General features: G+C 41.5%; 1 protein-coding gene and 1 pseudogene across 2 annotated transcripts in view; both read left to right on the top strand.

The window, feature by feature from the left end:
• Uggt2 (UDP-glucose glycoprotein glucosyltransferase 2) overlaps nt 1–22,543 on the top strand; it is a 115,415-nt gene that overhangs the window by 68,858 nt on the left and 24,014 nt on the right. For both annotated transcript variants that reach the window (XM_027393922.2, XM_035452924.1), the window contains exons 26-29: nt 1,284–1,363; nt 5,061–5,250; nt 16,133–16,291; nt 16,885–16,970. In XM_027393922.2, the coding sequence (XP_027249723.1) occupies nt 1,284–1,363; nt 5,061–5,250; nt 16,133–16,291; nt 16,885–16,970 (515 nt within the window). The remainder of the gene's footprint in view (nt 1–1,283; nt 1,364–5,060; nt 5,251–16,132; nt 16,292–16,884; nt 16,971–22,543) is intronic.
• On the top strand, nt 19,883–22,516 carry LOC107978756 (annotated as a pseudogene).

Here is a 22,543-nt window from a genome sequence, read left to right as displayed (position 1 = left end):
AAATGTTTAATAAAAACAAATAAATGTTTTCAGACTTGGAAAAGCCTCTGACAGCTGGCTTCACTTGGAAACAGGCCCAAGTGCAGACAGTAAATCTAATGCCTGATACTAGTGATGAAGGGGGTGCTGCTGCTGCTACTCCATCACAGTTCCACCGTGTGGCGGCCTCACCGCGGAGTTCATAAGTGTACTTACTAACAAGATGATACCCTTAGACTTCGATGTTATTTCCCTTCAGAGTATGAACAGCACAAAGCTAATTCCATGGCTGTTTCAACGTTCCTTCTTAGCACTTGTAAAACCTTCATGTGTGAACTTCTTGAAATATAGTACTCAAATTATCATTGATTTTTAGTGTACAACTTCCTTGTTCCCATAAAGAATCATTACTCAGAAAAAATATTATTTTATCTTTAAAACCTACATCAAGGCAGAACTTAAAAATAATAAATGTAAAATTATAGAGATAGGAGAGAGGAATTCCACTTTACTTCTTTGGCAACAATAACATGCTTGTGTTTGTCAGCATTTTCTCTTACTTTATGAAATAATATACTTATAAAACAAAATTGTATGCATTGGCTGCAGTCTCTAGCTCCTCTGTCACTCTGTTGTCAGATGACTGACTCAACCGTACAGTTGATCTCACGTGTGACAGGGGAGTCACCCGTGACCCTCATGGTAGCAAAGATGAGTGATAGAATGGAAATTAAACTCAAAGCTCTTAAATTACACTTCGTTCTAATTCCTCAGTAAGTCTATATTCTTTGTGTTATGTGTACATTTTTCCTCCCTTTATCCATATCCTTTGTTGATTAATAGCTTTTGAATCATTTGTGATTTGTTGTCTGTGTAGAGATGAAGGAGAACAAAATTTTCTCCCACTTCTTGTTGACTTAAAGACAAGTAAGAGCAAAGAGTGTATAGCCTAGAACTTTCTATGTCTCCTAAGATAAAGGGTGAAATTTGTGAGGCAAACGAGGGTTCTAGTGATTATATTACTTTCCCTTCAATGCTAAGGAAACTGAAAAACCCTGAAAGTTACTTTAAACAAGAGACTAGAAGCTGCAGTGGGTCACTGAAGTCAGTTGTCTGAGTGTCAACACCTTCGGTAGCTTCCTGTGGCCTTGGGCAGGTGAGTCTCTGCACGGCACATCTGAGAGTATGTGGCGACGTGTCATTTTGACATCTATGTCAGATGCGACAATGAGTGGTGCATAATAGATGCTCAGGAACTGAGAGCCATTATGTTATATGAAATCAAATATGGGAATTTTTAACAGGTGCTTGGCAAGATTGTGAACACGAGGATAAAGCTTTTCATGAACTGCAGGAGCAAGCTTTCGGAAGCCCCTTTAGGAAGGTGAGTTGGCCAACAGGCAGATGCTGAGGGGAGGTCTGTTGAGGGCTAGCCTTCTCTGTGCCTTCACCAGACACCATAATTGATATGAAGCTAAAACAACCCGACTCAGTAAACCTCTCACCTTACTGCAGAAACCGTATGAAATTTTGTTTATATGTGTTTTTAGAAATTTGACTTAGTATTTATTGGGAAGTTATCAAGGGAAAACAGTGATTTCAAAAGTTTGGGGTTAACTGTATTGTCAGCACTTTTTCAGACCTGTATTTCAAGATGTTCTTTGTTACATCATCACATTCACTATTTGGGAGTCTTAAGGTGAAAGTGGTTCAGAATGTCTGCAGATGTCACAGAGATGTCTGTGTTTATCATTGTGTAAAATTGCTCTTATTCACAGTGACCTTAAATGACACCTGACAACAGAAACACACCCTTTTTTGGATCAGAATCTCTGTCCTTGTACTCACTGTGTCCTTAGGAATATTCAATATCTCCGGTGTCCTGGGGCAGAAAGGAGATATGCCCTTGTGCACTAGCATAGCTTGCTGAGGCTTTTTAGTGTGCTTTTCTCTGTCACAGTTACAGAACACTAAACATGCGTGTACACTCGACAGAAGAGGTATAATTCAGTTCATCTCTTTATTGTTTCCAAGTATATTATCTTTTATATATTATACACTATTACTTTGAACAGTCACTTTAAATAAGGAATTTTTAATGCTTGGAAGACAGTGAAATGGGAAACGTAGAAAATTAAAGTAGGAAATTACGATTCACCCATTGGCCCTTTGACTGACACATTTTTGTAGCTCGTTTACTTTTTAGGTTGTTCATTTTTGGTTGTATTTGAAATTCATCACATACCTTTCTAAATCCGATCAAAATCATTGACTATGTTAGCTATTAATTGAGAGGTCTATCCCATGGGTACAACATTTCTATTCTTATGAATGGACAGTCCCTTCAGAATATCTCTATAAAGATTGTTGCATTTAAAAGAAGAAGGAGATTGAGGGCTGGAGATAGATCTCAGTGGTTCAGAGAGCTTCTTGATGCTCTCAGAGAATCTAAGTTCAGTTCCCCGAAACTTACAACTGCAATCTCATGTTCTCTTCTGGCCTCTATGGGCATTAAACCCGTGTGTGTGTGTGTGTGTGTGTGTGTGTGTGTGTGTGTGTGTGTGTGTGTGTGTGTGTCTGTGTCTGTGTGTCTGTGTGTGTCTGTGTGTGTCTGTGTGTGTGTGTCTGTGTGTCTGTGTGTGTGTCTGTGTGTCTGTGTGTGTGTCTGTGTGTCTGTGTGTGTGTGTGTGTCTGTGTGTGTGTCTGTGTGATTAAAATAAAGCATATATAAAAATAAAGATTAGTAATGTTGAGGGAAGGAACAGGCCTTCTGCAGTAAGAATAATAACTAAAGTGCTAGCTACTGGTCAGCATATATAGGAGGTACCATGTTTTAATCCACTAGTTTAACATAATCTTATTCTGTAGCATATGTCAGTCAGATTCTGTGTCCTTCCCTTTTAGTAAATCTTGTCTCATTTTTTCTCAGGGACAAGAATTCCCTTAGCTACATACTCTGCCCTGTATTTATGAGTCTTGTCATGTTGTGTGGGCAGAGCACCATGCTTCTGCTGGGTTTCACACAGATGTGTGAAGCCCAGGCCTCCTCCTCTGTCTTGCATCCCTGCTTCATCCGGGACTCCATTTCTTATCTTTAGCCTTTTCTTTCTTAGCTTTCCTCTTCAGTCTTTAAAGCTATTAAACTGTGGGGAGAGGGAAATCGGAGAGATACCTCAGCAGGTACAGGTGCCTGCCTCAGGCCCGGTGACCTGACTTTGATCGCTAGGCCCCAAGGACAGAAGGAGAAAAATAACTCCTGCCAAGTGTCCTCGGATTTCCACTCTGTACTGTTATGTGTGCACACAAACATGCATGCACATGCACTAAATATAAGTAAACGTTTGAAAACTCTTAGGGTTACTCAGTCTGAGAGGCTGGAGAGATGACTCAGCATTTAAAGACTCTTTCAGAGGACTGGAATTTGGTTCCTACACCCTACAAGGTGGCTCACAGTCCTCTGTGACGGCAGTTCCGGGGAATTGGCGCCCTCTTCTGGCCTCCTTAGGCACTGCAAGCGTATGACGCACAAACTCAGACACATCATACACATAAAACATAAATCTTTTTTAAATTGCTCCCCTTACTTTCTGTGCTCTAGAGCAGTGGTTCCCAAACTTTCTAATGCTGCAGCCCTTTTATATAGCTCATGTTATGGTGACCCCAACCATAAAATTATTTTCATTGCTACTTCACAACTGACTTTTCTACTGTTATGAATCATGATGTAAATATCTGTGTTTTTGGTAGTCTTTGGTGAACTCTGTGAAATGGTCTTCTGACCCCCACATGTTGAGAATCAGTGCCCTAGAATATTGATTTTTTTCCTTCTTTTCCCTCTAACCCCCCATCAGAGTGTAGTGTCGTTTGTGTCCCTCCCTCCCTGGAGTTACAGTGCAGTGGCCTGCGATTTTCTTTGCCACTGAGATCCCCCTAAGCGTTTGTACTGTGTTTGGCACACTGAGTGCTTGTTTGTTTTTTCTTCATCATGGCCGTTCTCTCCCATGTATCCCTGCGCCTTCGTTTCTTTGGTTTGAATGTGGCTCCTTTCCTAGTGAGCCATCAGCATTCTCCTGGGAGTCAGGGGTGGACCTAATGACTTTGTTCTCAGAAGCAAAATGTGGCCAAACTAATCGAACAACTTCTGCAATTTAAACAGGCAGCTTTATACCTTGCTAGCTTTCTCTCCCTGGCTCTTGTCAGTGTCTCAGATGAAGTGTGCTCAGAAATAAATGCCTTGGTGGCAGTTAATGGGGGCTTTTCTGCCAGCCTCTAGAGAGGGCGGCATCCTCATTCCCACAGCACCAAACACCGGCTGGGCTCCATCGCCCATCTCCATGCTAAGCCCTTCCTCCCCTGAACCTCAGGCGCTGCAGCAGAACTCACACTACCTTTATTTTTAGTTTAAAGTACATCTTTCTAAAGAAAAAACCAAAACAGCAGTTGAATAGTGAAGCTGTAGAGCTCACAATATGAGTTTGAGCTTCACACGATTGTTCATCTGATGTTCAGTTATTAGAGAACTGCAGCAGCCATCCATATGCTCTTGATACGGCTCTCACTATTCTTAGCTAATGACCAGTTTTTAGTATGATTATATTGAAGGATGAGGCTAAAATACACTAAAGCTGCAGTTATGCCTGATGATCTATTAGCAGGTGCATTTAACTTCATCCCGTTAGTTTGACTTAATTGAAATTTTAAAATTGGTATCAGAATTTCCATTTGAATTTTAGTTATTTTCTGGCTTTCATTTCTCTTCTTTGTCGTGGCAGGAGCTAACAAATGCTAGAATGTCGACTTGAGCCAATATGAAGGAGTATGAAATGAGTACAGATGGATTATATACGCTCACTCATATATTTTAAGGAAATTCTAATTATTTTCACTAAGAAGGAAAAATGTATAGTACAATACATAATCATACAAAATGGTCTCTTAACTCCTGTGGCATACAGTGTGTATTTAACTTTTTAATTTAAGATCGTATAGTCATATTTGTTAAGTCATTTGCAGTTTTAAGCTATTTGGGGAATAGAAATCACTTTCATTTTAGTCACAATATTTTTATGTTTTATTGACAGCTTTTACCGTTTTGTTCTGGAACCAGAACTGATGTCAGGGGCTAACAGTAGTCCTTCTGATGGACCAGTGGCAAAATTCCTGGACATCCCAGAATCTCACCTTCTAACTCTCAACATGATTACCCCAGAAGGATGGTTGGTTGAAACAGTACGGAGCAACTGTGACCTTGATAATATTAATTTAAAAGATGTAAGTTATTATGGGAAGTCATGCAAAGAGAAAGGGATAGGATTATTGAATCTATGTCTATTAAAACTGTAGTCAGTGAGCAATCACACATGGAAACCAAATTTTTCATGTAACTCTAGGCCTCAGTGTGGTCTTCTTCCTTGATTTTTATGTTTACCTTGCTTCCAGAATCAACCCCCCCATTTCCAGGTTCATGAATTAATGAGGGCCTTTAGGGGCACAGCTGCTACAGCGAGTGACAGGGACTTGGGGTGTCTGAGGGCAGTTCAGACCAGCTGCTACAGCGAGTGACAGGGACTTGGGGTGTCTGAGGGCGGACTCTGTCACGTGTGTGCTGCGCTAGTCACATCTCTGTATTGTTCTGTCTCTGTCCTAACCCTAACCCTGCCCACATTCTACTTCCTCCTAGTTTCTTCTCCTCCAGCCAAAAAATTCTACTTTTACAGGAGGCTTGGAGCAATAAAAAAAATTATGAGAGTTAACTTTCATTGGTCAAGGGTAAGCAATAAGTAGCTGAGCCATTTACCATGGCACCTAAGGTTTCAAAGCTAAAGGCTGTGATCAGAGCCTGGTGGCACAGTAACCACTTGGCAAGTGAAGAACTGGCATGCTTTTCTTAGGGTGCTTTGTGTAGAAACCTTGTTTGGACACCTGCGGCTCTGACCTTGTGCATAGCTGTAAAGTTTTAAACTTACAATCTATTTACAAAAAGCCTTTAGTTTGAACTTGCTCTGAGGTAAAAATGAGCTAATCATGTGTAGTTTGCCTTGGACTGAGGAGAAATTTGTTATTTTCTGATTTTAGTCTAAGTAAAAAGGAACAAAGCAGCTTTTAAGTGCCTCGCAGTCCCAGTGGGACAAAGATCTAGTTAGGAAGCAGGTCCTAGTGTGTTTTCTATGTATCAAAATGACACAGATCAATGAAGAGTCATCTTCCTAGTCATCAACAGATATGTGTGCCCAGTGGATGGAATGTTTTCATTAGATGGACACACAAGCAGTGGGAATATACCAAAGCTGTTCTTAGAGAAGAAGTGAAGTGTCACAAGACAGAAATCACAGATACAGGAAACTGGTTTTCAGAGTTGGTGGTCCTATAAGCCTTGCTAGACAGGATTATCTCCATCAGAGTCTGGTGGGTCGGCATCTGAATTATCGGTCATCATATGCTGTATTCTTCCACAGCCTCTGACAGTAAATGCTCTCACCATTTTCACTGCCATATACCACTATCTCAGAAGGACTGAGGTAAACCGTGTGGGAAGTCTGGAGATGCACGTATGACAGCTGAGACTGATGGTGCTGAGTACCTACTTTGCTTGGCATTTTAACTTGTAGAAGTTTCATTTAGAACACATTTTGAGGTACCTGGCTCATAGCTAACAAAATGGGCCTTAATAAAATAAAGATAGAAAGCAGGGAACAGAATTTGGTGGCCTATATAGGCTTGACACACCTGTTTCCCATCACTTGCAATGTAGCTTCTGGCTAGTAAACAGTAAGACCTCCTTTTCTCACCTTGGTCACTGTCCATGGATGAGAAGCAGTGGAGCAGAGAAGTATGAAGAGAAAGGTTCAGAGAAAAAATTTGGGAAGTAAAATCCCTGTTGTCTTCATGATCAGTGAGATCACTTAACAGGAACTACTGGGGTCTCATAAACAGAATAAATAATGTGTATTATTAAGATCACTTTAAAGATCCCAACCAAAAACTGTACAGTTTTCAGTTGGACAATTAATAGCTGAGAAATAAAAGTGCTGCTTGCTGGTACCATCTTGTCATTCTTAGACACTGAGTGCAGGCTAACCAAACACTTTTTGTTACTGAGCAGCAAATCTCATGATCTCTTTAAAACTAGGTAGGTGAGGGGCCAGCAGCTGTAACTGTACAGTTAGAAAACATGGTCCTTGTGTCTTCCCAGATGCAGCAAATACGATGGCTCTTTAGAAACTCTAGCACCCATAACAGTTGCTTGCCTTCCTGACTCTGTTTCCCATTGTGTAATGTAGTTAGAATTTAAAGTATCTGTGACAATCCCACAGTTTTTCAAGTAATGTATAGAGTCATTTACTGGAGCAGAAAGGAGATTTAGGTAGAGAGCAGAAATAAGAAAATGAGCTGAACATGGGTGAACACTTGTAATCTCAGCGTTTTGAAGACTGTGGAAGGAAGATGAGTTGAAGCTCCCAGCCAGCCTACATAACACGTGATTCATAAGTGACTGGAGTACTTGTGGATAAACCTTTATAAAGTGGGAAATTACCAATACAGAGTCAGGTAGAAATATAAGGGTATTTAATAGGGAAAAAGCCTTACTTACAGAGCGACCTAGCCAGCCGGCGTGGCAGCAGTATGTACAGCTGTACAAGCCGAAAATGAAACTGAACGTGCCCAGCCACCTGACCACCTCTCACTCTATGTCACCCTGACCACGCCCTTGCAGGCGTGGTCAGACACACCTGTAGCCAGCCCCTAAGTAGGTATGGCTACAGATTCCCCTACAATTCCCCTTTTAGTCTAAAAGAGGATTAAGACTTAACAGTGTAAAGTATCCAAAATTAACAATCATAAAGGTGAAATATAAGAAGATACAACAATCTGCTTATGTCACATCCTAACTATCTATTTTAACTAAACCCTAAAGTCATCTGAAAGAGGTGTCCAAGCCTGAACACCTCCTTCCAATCCCAACCATAAACAATAGGAAGCTATCCCTAACTAGGTATATACACTGTCCTAAGTGACAAAAATCGGGGAAGGGGGCTTAGCATTCTCCAAGTTACTTCCTGCTGAAATGGAATGATGATAGTCACGTGGGGTCCTGTAGGAAGAAAATGTTAGTATAGTGAAAGTCTTGAATGGATTGTATCCAGTCCATGTTAGATGGGATTCACTTGATTGAAGATCTTGCTTGAAATCCTCAACTTGATTGAAGTCAGTACCCGAAGCTCTGGCCGGAATGTCAGTTGAAATGGAGCAAGTTGGATCAAGTGCAGTCGAGGAGGTGTGGCCCATTTTCTTTACGGGGTGTCCAGGGATTGCTGTCAGGCAGGTCTTCATTGGCTGTGTGGGACTCAAACATAAACAGTTAGCAGAGAAATGTTTGCTTGTGATGTACACATGCTGGGGAATGCAACCATGAGAGCATAACAATTATGAGAGGGTGTACACCTTGAGAGAAAGATCCAAGAAAAGACAATGACAGTCCCCAAATTCTTCTTTATTCTGTACTACATCAATTGGCTTCTTGATACAATACAGAAACTCTAAAGTTTAGTTAAATAATGTGCTTGGATTTTAGAGGAGGAAAGCCAAATCCACCTCTAAATCCAGCATTGGTTTAATTGAATAGGGACTAGGAAATAAAGAGAAATAGAGTTCTCTGAGAGACAGCTGTAAAGTTTAACATATGGCACATTCCTTTTGTTTGATGGCTATAGCTACCTTCTCTTCTTAAGTATCTACCCATGCAGTGTCCTTTGCCTTCTGGAGATGAGTTTTCCTGTGAAGATAAAAGCAAAACATTTCCCTTTCCTTTGGGAGGTTTCTATTTAGTTTATGAGATATACCTTAGTAGAATACCTGTCATTTGTCCTTGTCGAGAGGTTTTTCCTTTACCACTCGAATCTTGATCAACTTTGATGGTATCCAAAGATTTTCTTCTCCTGTGGAAACCAATGAAAAACCCCTACCCCAACGTAACACATGTCCTGGTTTCCATACAGAGGTTAGTACATCTTTGAAGTATACCGGCTGATTCAGGTCAGCAGTTTTCTCCGTAGTCCAGTGTCTTTCTGCAGCTGTTTGTCCTTTCTCATTGGCATTAAGAAAGTTTAGTGTTAATAAAGCATTATGCAACCTATGTTTGGGGGGTTTAGTCTTCCAAGCTTGTTTGTTGAGCATCTCCTTAAGTGTTCTATTAGATCGCTCAACCACTGCTTGTCCTGTAGGATTGTGTGGTATACCAGTAACATGCTTTATGTTATAATATTTGAAAAACTGTTCCAATTTTGTAGAGGCATATGCTGGAGCATTGTCAGTTTTTATTTATGCAGGTATACCCATAACTGCCATCACCTCTAGCAGGTGTGTAATAACAGAATCAGCTTTTTCAGAGTTAAGAGCAGTAGCCCATTGGAACCCTGAGAATGTGTGTATAGTATGATGCACATATTTCAAATTTCCAAACTCTGCAAAGTGAAAGACATCCATCTGCCAAACCTCATTTCCCCCGAATAGCCTAAGGAGGATTACAACCTGCTGGTAATGGAATTTGATTATAAAAGGAACAAGTAGGACAGTTTTTCACTATCTCTTTGGCTTGTTGCCAAGTGATAGAGAAGTCCTTTTTCAAACCTTTGCTATTTACATGATGTTTTTTATGAAATTCTGAGGCTTCTAGCACACTTCCAATTAATAAACGATCAATCTCATCATTGCCTTGTGCTAGTGGGCCTGGCAGACCCATATGGGATCTGATATGTGTAATGTATATAGGATTACTTCTGTTTCTGATAGTTTCCTGTAATTGTAAAAACAGAGAAGTTAATTCTGTATTATCAGGAATAAATTCTGCAGTCTCAATGTGTAACATGACTCTCTCTGCATATTGGGAATCAGTAACTATATTAAGAGGTTCTGTAAAATCCATAAGTACCATGAGAATTGCATATAATTCTGCCTTCTGTACAGATGTATACGAACTTTGAACTTTTTTACTTATCTCACCTGCTTTATAACCTGCCTTACCTGATTTGTTGGCATCAGTGTAGAAGGTAAGAACTCCAGAAATGGGAGTTTGTCTTACAATATGTGGAAGAATCCAGACTGTCTTTTTTTATTAATTTAATTCTGTCAGTTTTGGGATAATTGTTGCTAATCGTTCCCAAAAAGTCAGTAAGAGCTATTTGCCAATATTCATTATCCTTCCACAAGAAGGAGATTTCTTCATTAGTTAAAGGTACTATAATTTCTGCTGGATCTTTTTCAGTCAGTTGACAAAAGTCGTAATTTACCCTTTAAAATCAAATCAGAAATCTTTTCTATATATGTCTTTAACTTTTTATTCTGTTTATGTGGAAGAAATATCCATTCCGATATAGTGTCTTCCCTCTGCATCAGAATTCCAGAAGGGTATTCTCTGGATGGCAAGATAACCAGAATACAGTCTAAATCAAGGTTTATCCAATCTATGTATGCATCCAATATTCTGTTTTCTACCCATTGTAACTCTTTTTCTGCCTCAGCAGATAATATTCTCGGACTATTTAGGTCCTTATCACCTTTAAGGGCCATTTTTAAGTGCTTTAAGTCATGTCCTTCTACACGAATAATCGTCTGTAATTGGCAAATTTCCCCTAATAATTTCTGAGGAGAATTAAGAGTTTGATAACGATCTCTCCTAATTTGCACCTTTTGAGGTCTGATTCTTTGTAAGTCTATCTTGTAACCTAAATAGTTAATAGAATCTCCTCTTTTTATCTTTTCTGGGGCAACCTGTAACCCCCAATGAGGCAGAACTTCCTTCACCATTTCAAACATATGTTCCAAAGTTTCCTTATTAGAATCTGATGAAAGAATGTCATCCATGTAATGATAAACAAGAGATTGTGAAAATTTCTTACGAATTATTTCCAAAGGTTGCTGTACAAAGTGCTGACACAAAGTAGAACTATTTAGCATTCCTTGTGGCAAAACACTCCACTGATAGCTCCTAACTGTCTGTGAATTATTAAGAGTTGGTACAGTAAATGCAAATTTTTCTCTATCATTTTCCTGTAACGGTATTGTGAAAAAACAGTCTTTTAGATCAATAACTATGATAGGCCATCCTTTAGGTATTAAGGAAGGTAATGGCATTCCAGGTTGCAGAGAACCCATTGGTTGAATTACTTTATTTATGGCTCTCAGGTCTGTCAGCATTCTCTACTTACCTGACTTCTTTTTGATAACAAATACAGGAGAATTCCAAGGACTGGTAGATTCCTCTATATGTCCAGCGTCTAGCTGTTCCTGTACTGACTTTTCTAAAGCCTCTAGCTTCTCAGAGGTGATAGGCCATTGTCCTACCCAAACTGGTTCATCTGTAAGCCACTTCAGTGACAGGGCCTTTGGCTCCTCTGAAGGTCCGTCATTTGTACCGAGTTTCTCTACAGCCTGGATGGTTGGTAACCATTTTCCATAGCATCTTACCAGATTTTTTCTAGTATCTAAAGATTGTACATAATTTGTATCCGACATTGGAGGAATATTAATCTGAGTATTCCATTGCTGTAAGAGATCACGAGATTTATAGCTATATCTGCCACGTATGGTTTCAGTATCCCTTTCTGTCCTTCCGGTCCAATGCAGACCACTGAGTTAACACTCTGTCGAACTCTATATATAGAGTTCCAATTCCTAAAAATTGTATATTTGCCTCTCTAAGAGGCCATTTCTGAAGCCAAGATTTTGGGGTAATAATAGTTACATCCGCCCCAGTGTCTACTAAGCCAGAAATAACTTTATTATTAATTCTCACTTTCAACTGAGCCCTTTTATCATTAATAGAAGTTTGCCAAAATATGCGTTTCTCATTTTGTCCATTCACACTTGATTCTTCATCACTATTCAAACTACCATCTAGAGCAGCATCATTTTTCACAATAGGCAAAGAATTATCTATTGTTCCTGTGAGAGATTGTCTTCCACTGCTCTTGGGAATGACCTGACCTTTTTCGATGTGGGGGCCTTCTTGAGGCTACCCTCGGGGTTTCCCGACCTTAAGGGGTTTCCTTGTATGTCCCTTGTTGATCTACATTCATTGGTCCAGTGTCTGCCCTTACCACATCTTCTACACAATCCAGAAGGCAGTGGCCTTCCATATGAGGCATTGTTAGAATTCATTTGTCTACAATTTCTCTTAGTATGTCCCATTTTACCACAGTTGAAACATCTAGGTTCCTGGTGCCTTCATGGTCTCCAGAGGAAGGCTCTTCCTACCCAAGGTTCTGGTTCACAGTAGTAATAACCTCTGGCCTCTTGGTATCTATGTTGACCTCTCTAAGGTGCTTCTCCTTCCCAAGCCCTTGCATCCTCACCTCTAGAACTTTTAATCTCCTGTTGTCTTTTTAAACCTTTCCAAATGGCTTCTCCTACCCAAGCTCCAGTGTCTTGCACATGATAGTCAATGTTGGCTGCATGTAAAACCCATTCTTCTAGCAGAGCTGATCTGATCTTTAAAGGCAAAAGTATTCTTTTGCATATTGGGTTTGCATTTTCATAAGCTATTGTATATATAATTGATTGTCTTGTTTCTGGATCTGTTACCTGTAATTCTACTGCCCTAGTTAACCTTTGTAAGAAGTCCTGGAACTGTTCTGTAGGTCCCTGTTCTATTCTGGTATAAGCTTCTAGGCTTTCTCCTGGCTCATGAACCTTATCCCAGGCATTTAATGCTGCTTTCCTGCATAGAGACAGTATATCGTCATCATATTCAGCCTGAACCTGTGGGTCAGCATAAATACCCTGACCAAGAATCTTATCTAGGGGGGCTTCAAAACCTTTCCTTTATGCCCTGATGCTCAAGGAGCTTTGCCTCTTCCCTTACTAATGCCTTCCACTGGATTTGGCATGAATTCTCAAGTACACCTGCTACCAATCGTTCCCAATCTGTGGGTGTCACCCTGTTAAAGGTTGCCCATGAATGTAATAGCTCTTTTATGTATGGGCTATGGAGACCATATGAGACAACTGATTCTTTAATATTCTTAAGATCCTTCAGCTGTATAGGTTGCCATTCATAAGCCATCTGTCCATGAAGGTGTTTCTAGCTATCTTTTCTACCATGGTAGCTGGGTTCACTAATGGTGTACAAATAACAACCTTAGAGGAATAGTCATGATACCTGGGTGGAGTAGGTGCCTGGGATTGGAGTGATTCTGCTTCTGAAGCATCCCAATGATCTTTAAGCCTAGTAATGATATCCTTATGAAAAGTTTCAATCTCCTTAATCATAAAAGATTCCAAGCATGTTAGTGAATCTGTAAATTGCTCTAACTGTTCATCTACATGTTTTTCTAGGTCTTTAATACGATCATCCTTAGACAGCATCTGGATGGCATGGAAACTGCCTTCTAGGTATTGGAGTCTAGATTCGAGGTCATGATATGCTGATTTTGAGTCCTCAGCAATCGACCGTATGGACCTATATGTAATCTGTCAGCCTATACTGTAAATTATCTTCCAGACATTCAAATCTAGACTCAAATCTGTGATCTGCTACCTTGGATGCTTCAATAATTGATGGAATGGCATTGTCCAATTCTTCAACACTTTCCTGGGTATTTTGCACCTTTGCATCTAGTTGCTGGGTAACAGTGCCTATCTGCGTTTCTAGCTGGCTACAGATATTCTTTAGCTCATCACGGTCTTCTGGCAGCCTAGCCTCTAAGGCCTCAGACATGGAGGATCTCTCTGTGTTTATTTTATCATAAATACGCTGCATCTCATCTTGGGTAACAGACAGCTCTGCCTTTAGTGTATTGGACACAGAGCCAAGCTTATCATCCAATTTCTGTTCCACTTGCTGGACAATTTCGGTCTGACCTAATCTGTTCTCCAAAACCTCATTGCATAAAGCTGTTATTTCCTGTAAGTAGGTGGTGAGGTTCTCTCTCTCCCTTTTCCTGAGCCCTCTGGCTAGTAATACTATTTGTACCAGCAAGCTAACTGCCATTACCGCATATAGGCCAGTAATTGGCAGATTAGCATCCTCCTCATACAGTGAATTCACATAATAAGCAAAAATATTACCAATTTTAGCAAATGATAAATATTCTGCCATAATTTTAACTTAATTCTATTCCACATGCAGTAACTATCTTTGAGCAGCAGGTGGCACAGGTGGTCAGTTAGTCCGTGCTGTTTGGCAGCGGTCGTGGCAGTGGTGGAGAGAGGTCACAAAAGCGGCTGCCCTTATCTTAGCGAGTATATGGCCTTGAGGCTGCAACCACTGAATGAGGCATGGCTTTAAGGCCACTGCATGGACCCTGCTGAAAGCCGAGACCTACTCCCAAGGCCTACTTGGTTCAAGGGCTGGAGGCCTTCAGGCATGGATAGGCTACAGTCCGAGCTGGTCCCGAGCACATGGTGGTAAAACCATAGGCGGTCTGTGTGAGTCTCCAAGCTGGGCGGACGGTTCTGAGAAGTTCAGCCACAGTGGATTGGCTGTGAGCTGGGAGCACCTGTGGAGAGAGGGAGCTTTCCTGGCCTAGGCCGCTGACCTGGTGGAATCCACAGCCCGTCCCAAATGGAGGCTAGGTTTCCAGTATCCCACTTCTCACACCAGATAAAGTGGGAAATTACCAATACGGAGTCAGGTAGAAATACAAGGGTATTTAACAGGGAAAAGCCTTACTTACAGAGCGACCTAGCCAGCCTGCGCAGCAGCAGTCTGTACAGCAAGCCGAAAGGGAAACTGAAAGTGCCCAGCCACCTGACCACCTCTCACTCTATGTCACCCTGCCCAGACACCTGTAGCCATCCCCTAAGCTATGGCTTCCCCTACACGTTTACTTCTTAAGAACTGTTGCCATGTAATTGTAGTGCTTATAAGGAAAAAAAGAAACTTTGTTTCCACTGAGTCCCTCCTCCAGAAACTCTTCATTTAAACAAGTTGTTGTAAGAGTTTTGTCTATACTTAGTGTATGAAGATCCCCTAGAATAGCAGCAATTCACAAATAATTCAGAATCTTAAGGCAGACTGAGCAAATACTGGTTGCAAAGAGCTAACCCTCAAACACTCATTATAGATCAGTCCCCGAAAAAGTGCTTTATAAACCATTCTAATCACTACTGAAATAGTTACACCAAAGAAAAATATACAATATGAAATGTTCCCAAATATTACTGAAAATATTTCTAAGCATATTATAGTAGCATTGAAACCCTCCTATGTGAAATATATCAACGATGGGCCTCATCTTCTATGTTTTGCTAAGAAAAATTTCCAAACTGTAAAGGTCATGTACCATTTGGTTACATTCATATTCTGATGATGCTGTACGTGTGAGGGAGAGAAAGGTCTGTCACTAAAATGTAATATTCACAATGAAGGAAATTTATAAACAGTGGAAATGCCTGAGCCTTTTAAAAATATGTTTATGAATGGCAGACACACTGGTACATACCTAATTGTCCAACTACCTGGGAGTCAGAACAGAAGGTAGTGACAAAGCCTGTTCAGTGAGACAATCCCAAAAATGGTTATAGAGACATTGATTCCAAGAAAACCATGTTTCATAAAAATGTAAGCTACATATATTTGTTTGAATAAACCCATAAAAATTCAGATGTGTTCATGTTTATAAGAATGTTTCATTTGAATGTACTTTCTCTTCTTCCTACTTTGTTCTGCCATGGAACAGTTAGTTTTTGATTGTTTAAATAAATGGCATCTAGTGGTAATTAAATAATGAACATTAATTTTTTTAATTCCAAGAAAGCCAGTAGGGGATAACCTGACTCTCTTGCCCAGTTTGAAGTGAATGCTATAGAAGAAAATGGAAGTTGAAACTGTTGTTTTATAACTACATCTAAGTGTTGAAGAGACCTTTGAATATTGCTGGGCGTAGACACCTCGCCTGTCTAGACATAGGCCTTCCTACTCGGTGTTACTGGTTCATATTTCATGAAATTAGGAGAGAACTGCTATGCAGGAAAGGAAAAATTAACCCTGATCTTTTCTCTCTAAGGGATTGGTGAATTATCAGTTTGCTCATGTGTTAAAAACTTGAAGTCATAAACCAAAGTGTATTGTTTTATTTTAGGATCACACTTTGTCATTACAAAATATGTATTCTTATGATTCTTTATACCCAACCAGTAATGTGTTCCCCCACAGACCGGGGGGATTGCCACAGCCGAGTATGAGCTAGAGCATCTGCTCCTTGAAGGACACTGCTTTGATTTGACAACAGAACAGCCCCCTCAGGGTCTGCAGTTTACACTGGGCACAGAAAACAACCCTGCCGTAGTTGACACAATAGTGATGGCCAATCTTGTAAGTATTCTGAATATTTAATAATGCTATTTAACATTCTGGTGAAATCCCTTAAGTTTTCCTAATAGATAAAAGAATTGCTATTCTTAAATTGTTGAACAGCTAATAGAAAACAAGATTGAATCACCTTAAGATTATTTTATTTTTGTTTACATGTATGTGTCTCTATGAACGTGTGCCATGTATGGAGGTCCATAGTCAGCAGATGACGCTGTCACATCCCATGGGAGCTGGAGTTGTAGGTGGTTGTGAGCTGCCCAACATGTGTTCTGGGAATCAAACTCCAGTCTGCAGCAACAGCTCTTTACCACTGAGCCATCACTCTAGTTCCCTGAAGATAAATTAATTACATTTAAAAACTGAAAGAATGAGTCAGGCATGGTAAAATCCTGTCTCAAAACAGGGGGGAGAAATCATTCATTTAGAATATGACTTATAGCTTTTTGTAAAAATCTCCTTCCTTGGAGTTCATTTGTAGAATTTTCTCTTGTTCACACTAAATGCTTTCTTAGCTACTTTATATATATTCTTTAATGAATAATTGTATATTCTCATTCACATAATTGAATAGTTTCCCCTTTTCATCTTCAAAGGGGTATTTTCAATTAAAAGCAAACCCAGGTGCATGGATACTGAAATTACGTGAAGGAAAATCTGAAGATATTTATGATATAGTTGGGTGAGTTATCCAAACCACTTTTAAAATTTAATTAATTTATTTTTCCCTCCTGATCACATTCTTCCCTTCCTCCCTCCTTTCCTCCTAGTCCCTCCCCTAACTCCCCTAACTTTCTTTTTCCTCCTCCTTGCTCTTCAGGCAAGGCCAGGCCTCCCATGTGTATCAGGCAGCCATGGCATATCAAGTTGCAGTGAGACTAGGAACCTCCTCTCCTATTAAGGCTGGGAGAGGCAGCCCAGGAGGAGAGAAGGGTCCCAAAAGCAAGCAACAGAGTCAGAGACAGCCCCTGCTCCCACTGTTAGGAGCCCCACAAGAAGACCAAGCTACACAAGTATATAACATATGTGCAGAGGGTCCAGGTCAGTCCCATGTAGGCTCTCTGACTGGCAGTTCAGTCTCTGAGTCCCTGTGAGCCCAGGTTAGTTGACTCTGAGTTTTCCTGTAGTGTCCTTGGCTTTTCTGGTTCCCTTGGACACAGAGCCAAGCTTATCATCCAATTTGTGTTTCACTTGCTGCACAATTGTGGTCTGACCTAATCTGTTCTCCAAAACCTCATTGCGTAAAGCTGTTATTGCCTGTAAGTAGGTGGTGAGGTTATCCTTATCCCTATTCCTGAGTCCTCTGGCTAGTAATACTATTTGTACCAGCAAGTTAACTGCCATTACGGCATATAGGCCAGTAATTGGCAGATTAGCATCCTCCTCAAACAGTGAATTCATATAATAAGCAAAAATATTATCAATTTTAGTAAATGATAAATATTCTGCCATAATTTTTACCAGATTTCTACTCCAGATGCAGTAACTATATTTGACCAGCAGGTAGCACAGGCGTTCAGTTATTCCGAGGCATTTGGCAGCGGTGGAGAGAGGTCACAAAAGCAGCTGCGCTTATCTTAGAGAGTATACGGCCTTGCGGCCACAACCACTGAAACAGATGCTACTTTCCCGCAGCAGTGGCCTGGGGAAGCCTCTGCTGAAAGCCGAGGCCTACCTCCACTCTAGGCAGCTAGAAACTGTCTCCGAGCTGGGTGGATGGGTTCTGAGCAGCTCAGCTGCAGCGGGTCTGCTGCTAGCCGGGAGCACCTGTGGAGAGAGGGCGCTTTCTGGGCCTAGGCCACTGCCCGATGGAATCCACAGCCTGTCCCAAATGGGGTGTAGGTTTCCAATATCCCACTTCTGACACCAGATAAAGTGGGAAATTACCAATACGGAGTCAGGTAGAAATATAAGGGTATTTAACAGGGAAAAGCCTTACTTACAGAGCGACCTAGCCAGCCGGCGTGGCAGCGGTCTCTACGCAAGCCCAAAAGTGAAACTGAAAGAGAGCACGAAGTCCCATCCCAGTATCGCTCTACGTCACCCTGACCACGCCCTCACAAGCGTGGTCAGGCACACCCGTAGCCAGCACCTAAGTAGGCATGGCTACAGCTTTCCCTACACTCCCCGTCTTCCACAGGATTCTCTGAGCTCTGCCTAATGTTTGGCTGTGGGTCTCTGCATCCATCTGCTTCCATCAGTTGCTGGGTGAGGCCTCTCGGATGACAGTTGGGCTAGGCAATGATGTATGAGTATAGTCAACATAACAATTAAATTCCTGAAAGCAAATATTAGATCTAGTTGTGTGCAAGATGACAGAAAGTGACTTTTCAGGACTTGACCACCCATAGAATTTTAACACCTGTCCATGCACAATGGAGAGATACTAACACATGACTGTATCGGGAAACAAATAAAAATAAATGCATCAATGTAGAGAGGACGGTTCACAATAACTGTTAGCAGCACAGCCCTGAGAAATCCTCTATTTGGTGTACTAAGAAGCAAGCACAACTTTGCTCTGAACCCCAAAATCAAGCCCACCGAAGCAAGCCTACACCCAAAAAACCCTCATAGCACTAGACTTTAATCTGTACCCCAAAATTAAGCCTCTAGGCCTTGTTGTCAGGTGGGGTCCCACATCCCCAGAATCTAGATGTATCTGGTATTCTCAGCATTTGTATCTGCCCACTGTGAGGTCTGCTCAGGTGTCTACCAGCAGAGGACCAGTCCCTCCAGATTCAGATTCCACTTAGAAAGGGTCGAAGAGCTGGCTCCCAAGGAATGGCACATAGAACAAAACTGAGAACCTGGCAGAAGAAGAGCCACTGCCTTTCTGGGGTTCCCATAATTCCAAAGTAAGAAAACAGGAAGCTGAGCCACCATGACACCAGCTGACCTTTTGAGCCCAGAAAGATATGCAAGTGACCTGTTAGAATGAGGTCTCAGTGGCTGTGCTTGTCACTAGAATCACCAAAACATGAAAATATATTTGTCTGTTCAGCAGGATCTAGTTATCAGCCAGAACTATAGCTTCAAGAGAGTCTAGGGAGCAACCACACAGAAAGAGAGAGAGAGAGGAGAGAGAGAGAGGAGAGGGGGAGAGAGAGAGAGAGAGAAGGAGAGAGAGAGGGGAGAGAGAGGGAGAGAGAGATGAGAGAGAGGAGAGAAGAGAGAGAGAGAGAGAGAGAGAGAGATTTAAGCTAACTCCTCCCAGGCTCAGGTAGCGTAGCAGAAGAAGAGGCCAAAAGAATAGTAAAGCCAGAAGACTGGGAGGAGGGCCGTGAGGTGTTGTCTATTGGTTGTTCCGTTGCTCTGATAAAACACCATGACAAAAGCTGCTTATGGAAGGAGGAGTCTGTTTTGAATCATACTTCCAGAGGCATGGAAGTCCAGCAAGGTGGGAAGGCACGGCAGCTTCCAGTGGCACGTGCAGCTGCTCGAGCAGAAAGCCGGGAGCCCATCTCCTCATCCCCAAACACAAAGTGGACAGAGCCAACCGGGAGTGGCACCCTCGAGCTAGGCCACGCCTCTTAACTTCCCACTGCCCAACAGCACTGCCAGCTGGGGGCCCAGTACTCAATACACGAGCCTATGGGGGACAGTCTTCGTTCGCACCACCACGTACAGCCGGCTGTTGCAATCAGGAAAGAGCCCTCAGCAGTTGTGGGTCTACCACAGAATGAGTCCAACAACAGCTGGGCATGGATGGAGCCTTACCCCACACTGCTGGATTATTTTCTACCGACTGTAAGGAAGTCGGGGGCATCGCCTTCAGTGTTTGCTTGTGCGGTGCCAGTGGGGGGTCCTAACCCTAGTCTCACAGGTGGCCCTGGTTCAATTCATGAATCTGGGAAAGGGACAGGTGTCGAGAGGACATACTGTTAGAGGTGCGAGGGAGATGGGGCTGAACCCAGAATGTGTTGTATACCCATTTGAAATTGTCAAAGAAATCACTTGTTTCTTTGGAAAAGATGTGTTTCCATTTCTGATTCCTGCAGTATCTGCTGGATTCTCATGATACATACATCTTCTCCACGTTTTCATAAACACCAGCAGTGTGCTACCCTTTCTCTGTGGCCTGAAAGTTTGTGTATAAATTACAGCCAGGAATTGAATTTAATGTTACAGTTTTCTTAAGAATAGTTGACACCTGAGAGAAAGGCTTCTTCCTTTCCTCTGAGGACAGCCAGCAGGTGAGCCAACATGGGTGCCTACAAATACTAAGAGCTAGGGAGAGTGCAGCAGGTGGTCCTGCTGGCCAAACCACCAGCTCTCTGCACTGCACAGGGCTCCCTGCCCCAGCAGGCCTGATAAACCCTGGCCAACCAAGGTTATGTCATATACAGGATTTGTGTCCTCCATAGTGGCTGCTAACGCCCAGCTCCTAAGTGTGCAATTTACAGCAAGCCTGCCCATCATAACCAGCTAAGGTTTCCCTGAAGCCTTCAGTCTGTTGCTAAGGAGAGAGCTGGACACCACATTGGGGCTTTGAGAGTCTTGAATTCTTACTGGCTTGGTGAAGGTTCCACATACAGATTCTTGGAAGTTATCCTCATTGATGCATTTCACAAAGCTGTCAGAAGAAACCCTGGCAACCAGTGGATTACTACACCATCAGCACAGGCTGATGTCTGCTGACCACAAGAGCCGTGGCCTTGGGAAGGGCCACGAGTTCCGTCACTATGTTAGCGGCTCTCCCCAGGCGGCCTGCAGAAGGCACAATACTCTCCAGCCCCGCCATTACTGCTAATACAGTAATGTTCGTAAAATTCATACCCAATAAACCATTTAGGAAATTAAAAAATAGTTGATGCAAGGCTTCTTCATTTTCTGCTTTTAGACAGTGTTTTCAAAGACAAATGAGAAGCCAGATTGGTTTTTTCCAGTCTCTCTAAAAATTTAAAATTTTATATTTAGAATTATAGGAAAAACAAATTAAACTAATTCTTTTCTGATGCGTGGTAGTAAAAGACTTAGCTGACATACAGTAGTTTCTCAAACCTTACTGAGAATATAAATTAATTGAACAATTTCTTTTCCTCCTGCCTTAAATCCTTGTTAGTGAAGTCTGTTTTCTCTACTTAGCTTATCTGTTCCCTTGAGCTGCTGGCTGTACCTGAGTCTAGTGGGAATAACTGCTTAGCATGGTTGATAAGGTCTGCTGCAGTCTCAGTGCAGGCCCAGACCAGCAAGGCTCAGATTGCATCTAGGATAATAATTGTACCATCCAGAGATGTTTGTTTTGTGACACCTAAAAAGAACTTCAAGTAGTGCCCCGGACAGAAGAGTTCTTCATCACCGTATCTCTGTGGCCTGGGGCAGGAGTCTCCTCTAGAACCGTTTGCTACAGAACTGGCCCAGTGGCTCTGGCTTGGCTTCAGAGAACAGTTACCAACAGCTGTGAGCAGTGTTTGGCTAGAGTGTCTAAAGGTTATTTTAAAGTGTGACATTTGAGTTGTGCACATTGGAACCTTTTTGGTTTCCTAGTGAACAACTATTGCATAGGACCCTGATTTCTGCTGTAGTTTAAGCCACCCTCCAGCCGGGAACCTGAAGTCAGAGGGAATCTGTGTTGGTCATCATCATACCAGGATCTCCATGTGCTCCTGTTAGAAAAACATTAAGACACATACCAACATATAACAAAATGACAAGGCAGCTATTAACGTGACCTCTGATCTATTTCTCTCTAACAAACTTCAATGTTATTATATAAGCAGTTTTCATGACAGACCCCTGAGTACATAGAGAGCTATCATACATAAGCTCGTGAGTTACCGTGATTATTTAATGGTTTTGAAATTTAAGCAATGAACTACATTATGTGTGGTATAAAATAGGATCAAAGTGATACAAATAGACATACGTTGAGTTACTGAGCATAGCAGTGCCTTCCGGTTTCAGGTATTGAAAATGCTAGTGAGATGGGAAAGTTTCAACAGCAGAATTTCTCTAACATTGAAAACATTCAGGTCTAGAGATTGTCTCTCTTTTTAACTCTCAGTGCAGTTTATCAGCTAAGAGGTCTGAGTGTTGTCAAAGCCTTGTCGTAAGACAGCAAGAGTAAGAAGTGCCTCTAGATCATTGTAATACATATTGAAATAGCCTTAGTTAAATATTTCATTATAATATTTTGGTATATATAAATTGACTATGTTATACAAAAAAATTTATTGTAAAGGAATTATTTATATCATCAAAATTGTAGTCTATTGTTGAATGAATTATGGCATTTGTGTTCTTCTTTGTTAG

The sequence above is a fragment of the Cricetulus griseus genome (assembly GCF_003668045.3).
Source record: "Cricetulus griseus strain 17A/GY chromosome 1 unlocalized genomic scaffold, alternate assembly CriGri-PICRH-1.0 chr1_1, whole genome shotgun sequence".
NCBI classification, from domain to species: Eukaryota; Metazoa; Chordata; class Mammalia; order Rodentia; family Cricetidae; genus Cricetulus; species Cricetulus griseus.
This window is presented reverse-complemented; position numbering and strand designations above follow the sequence as displayed.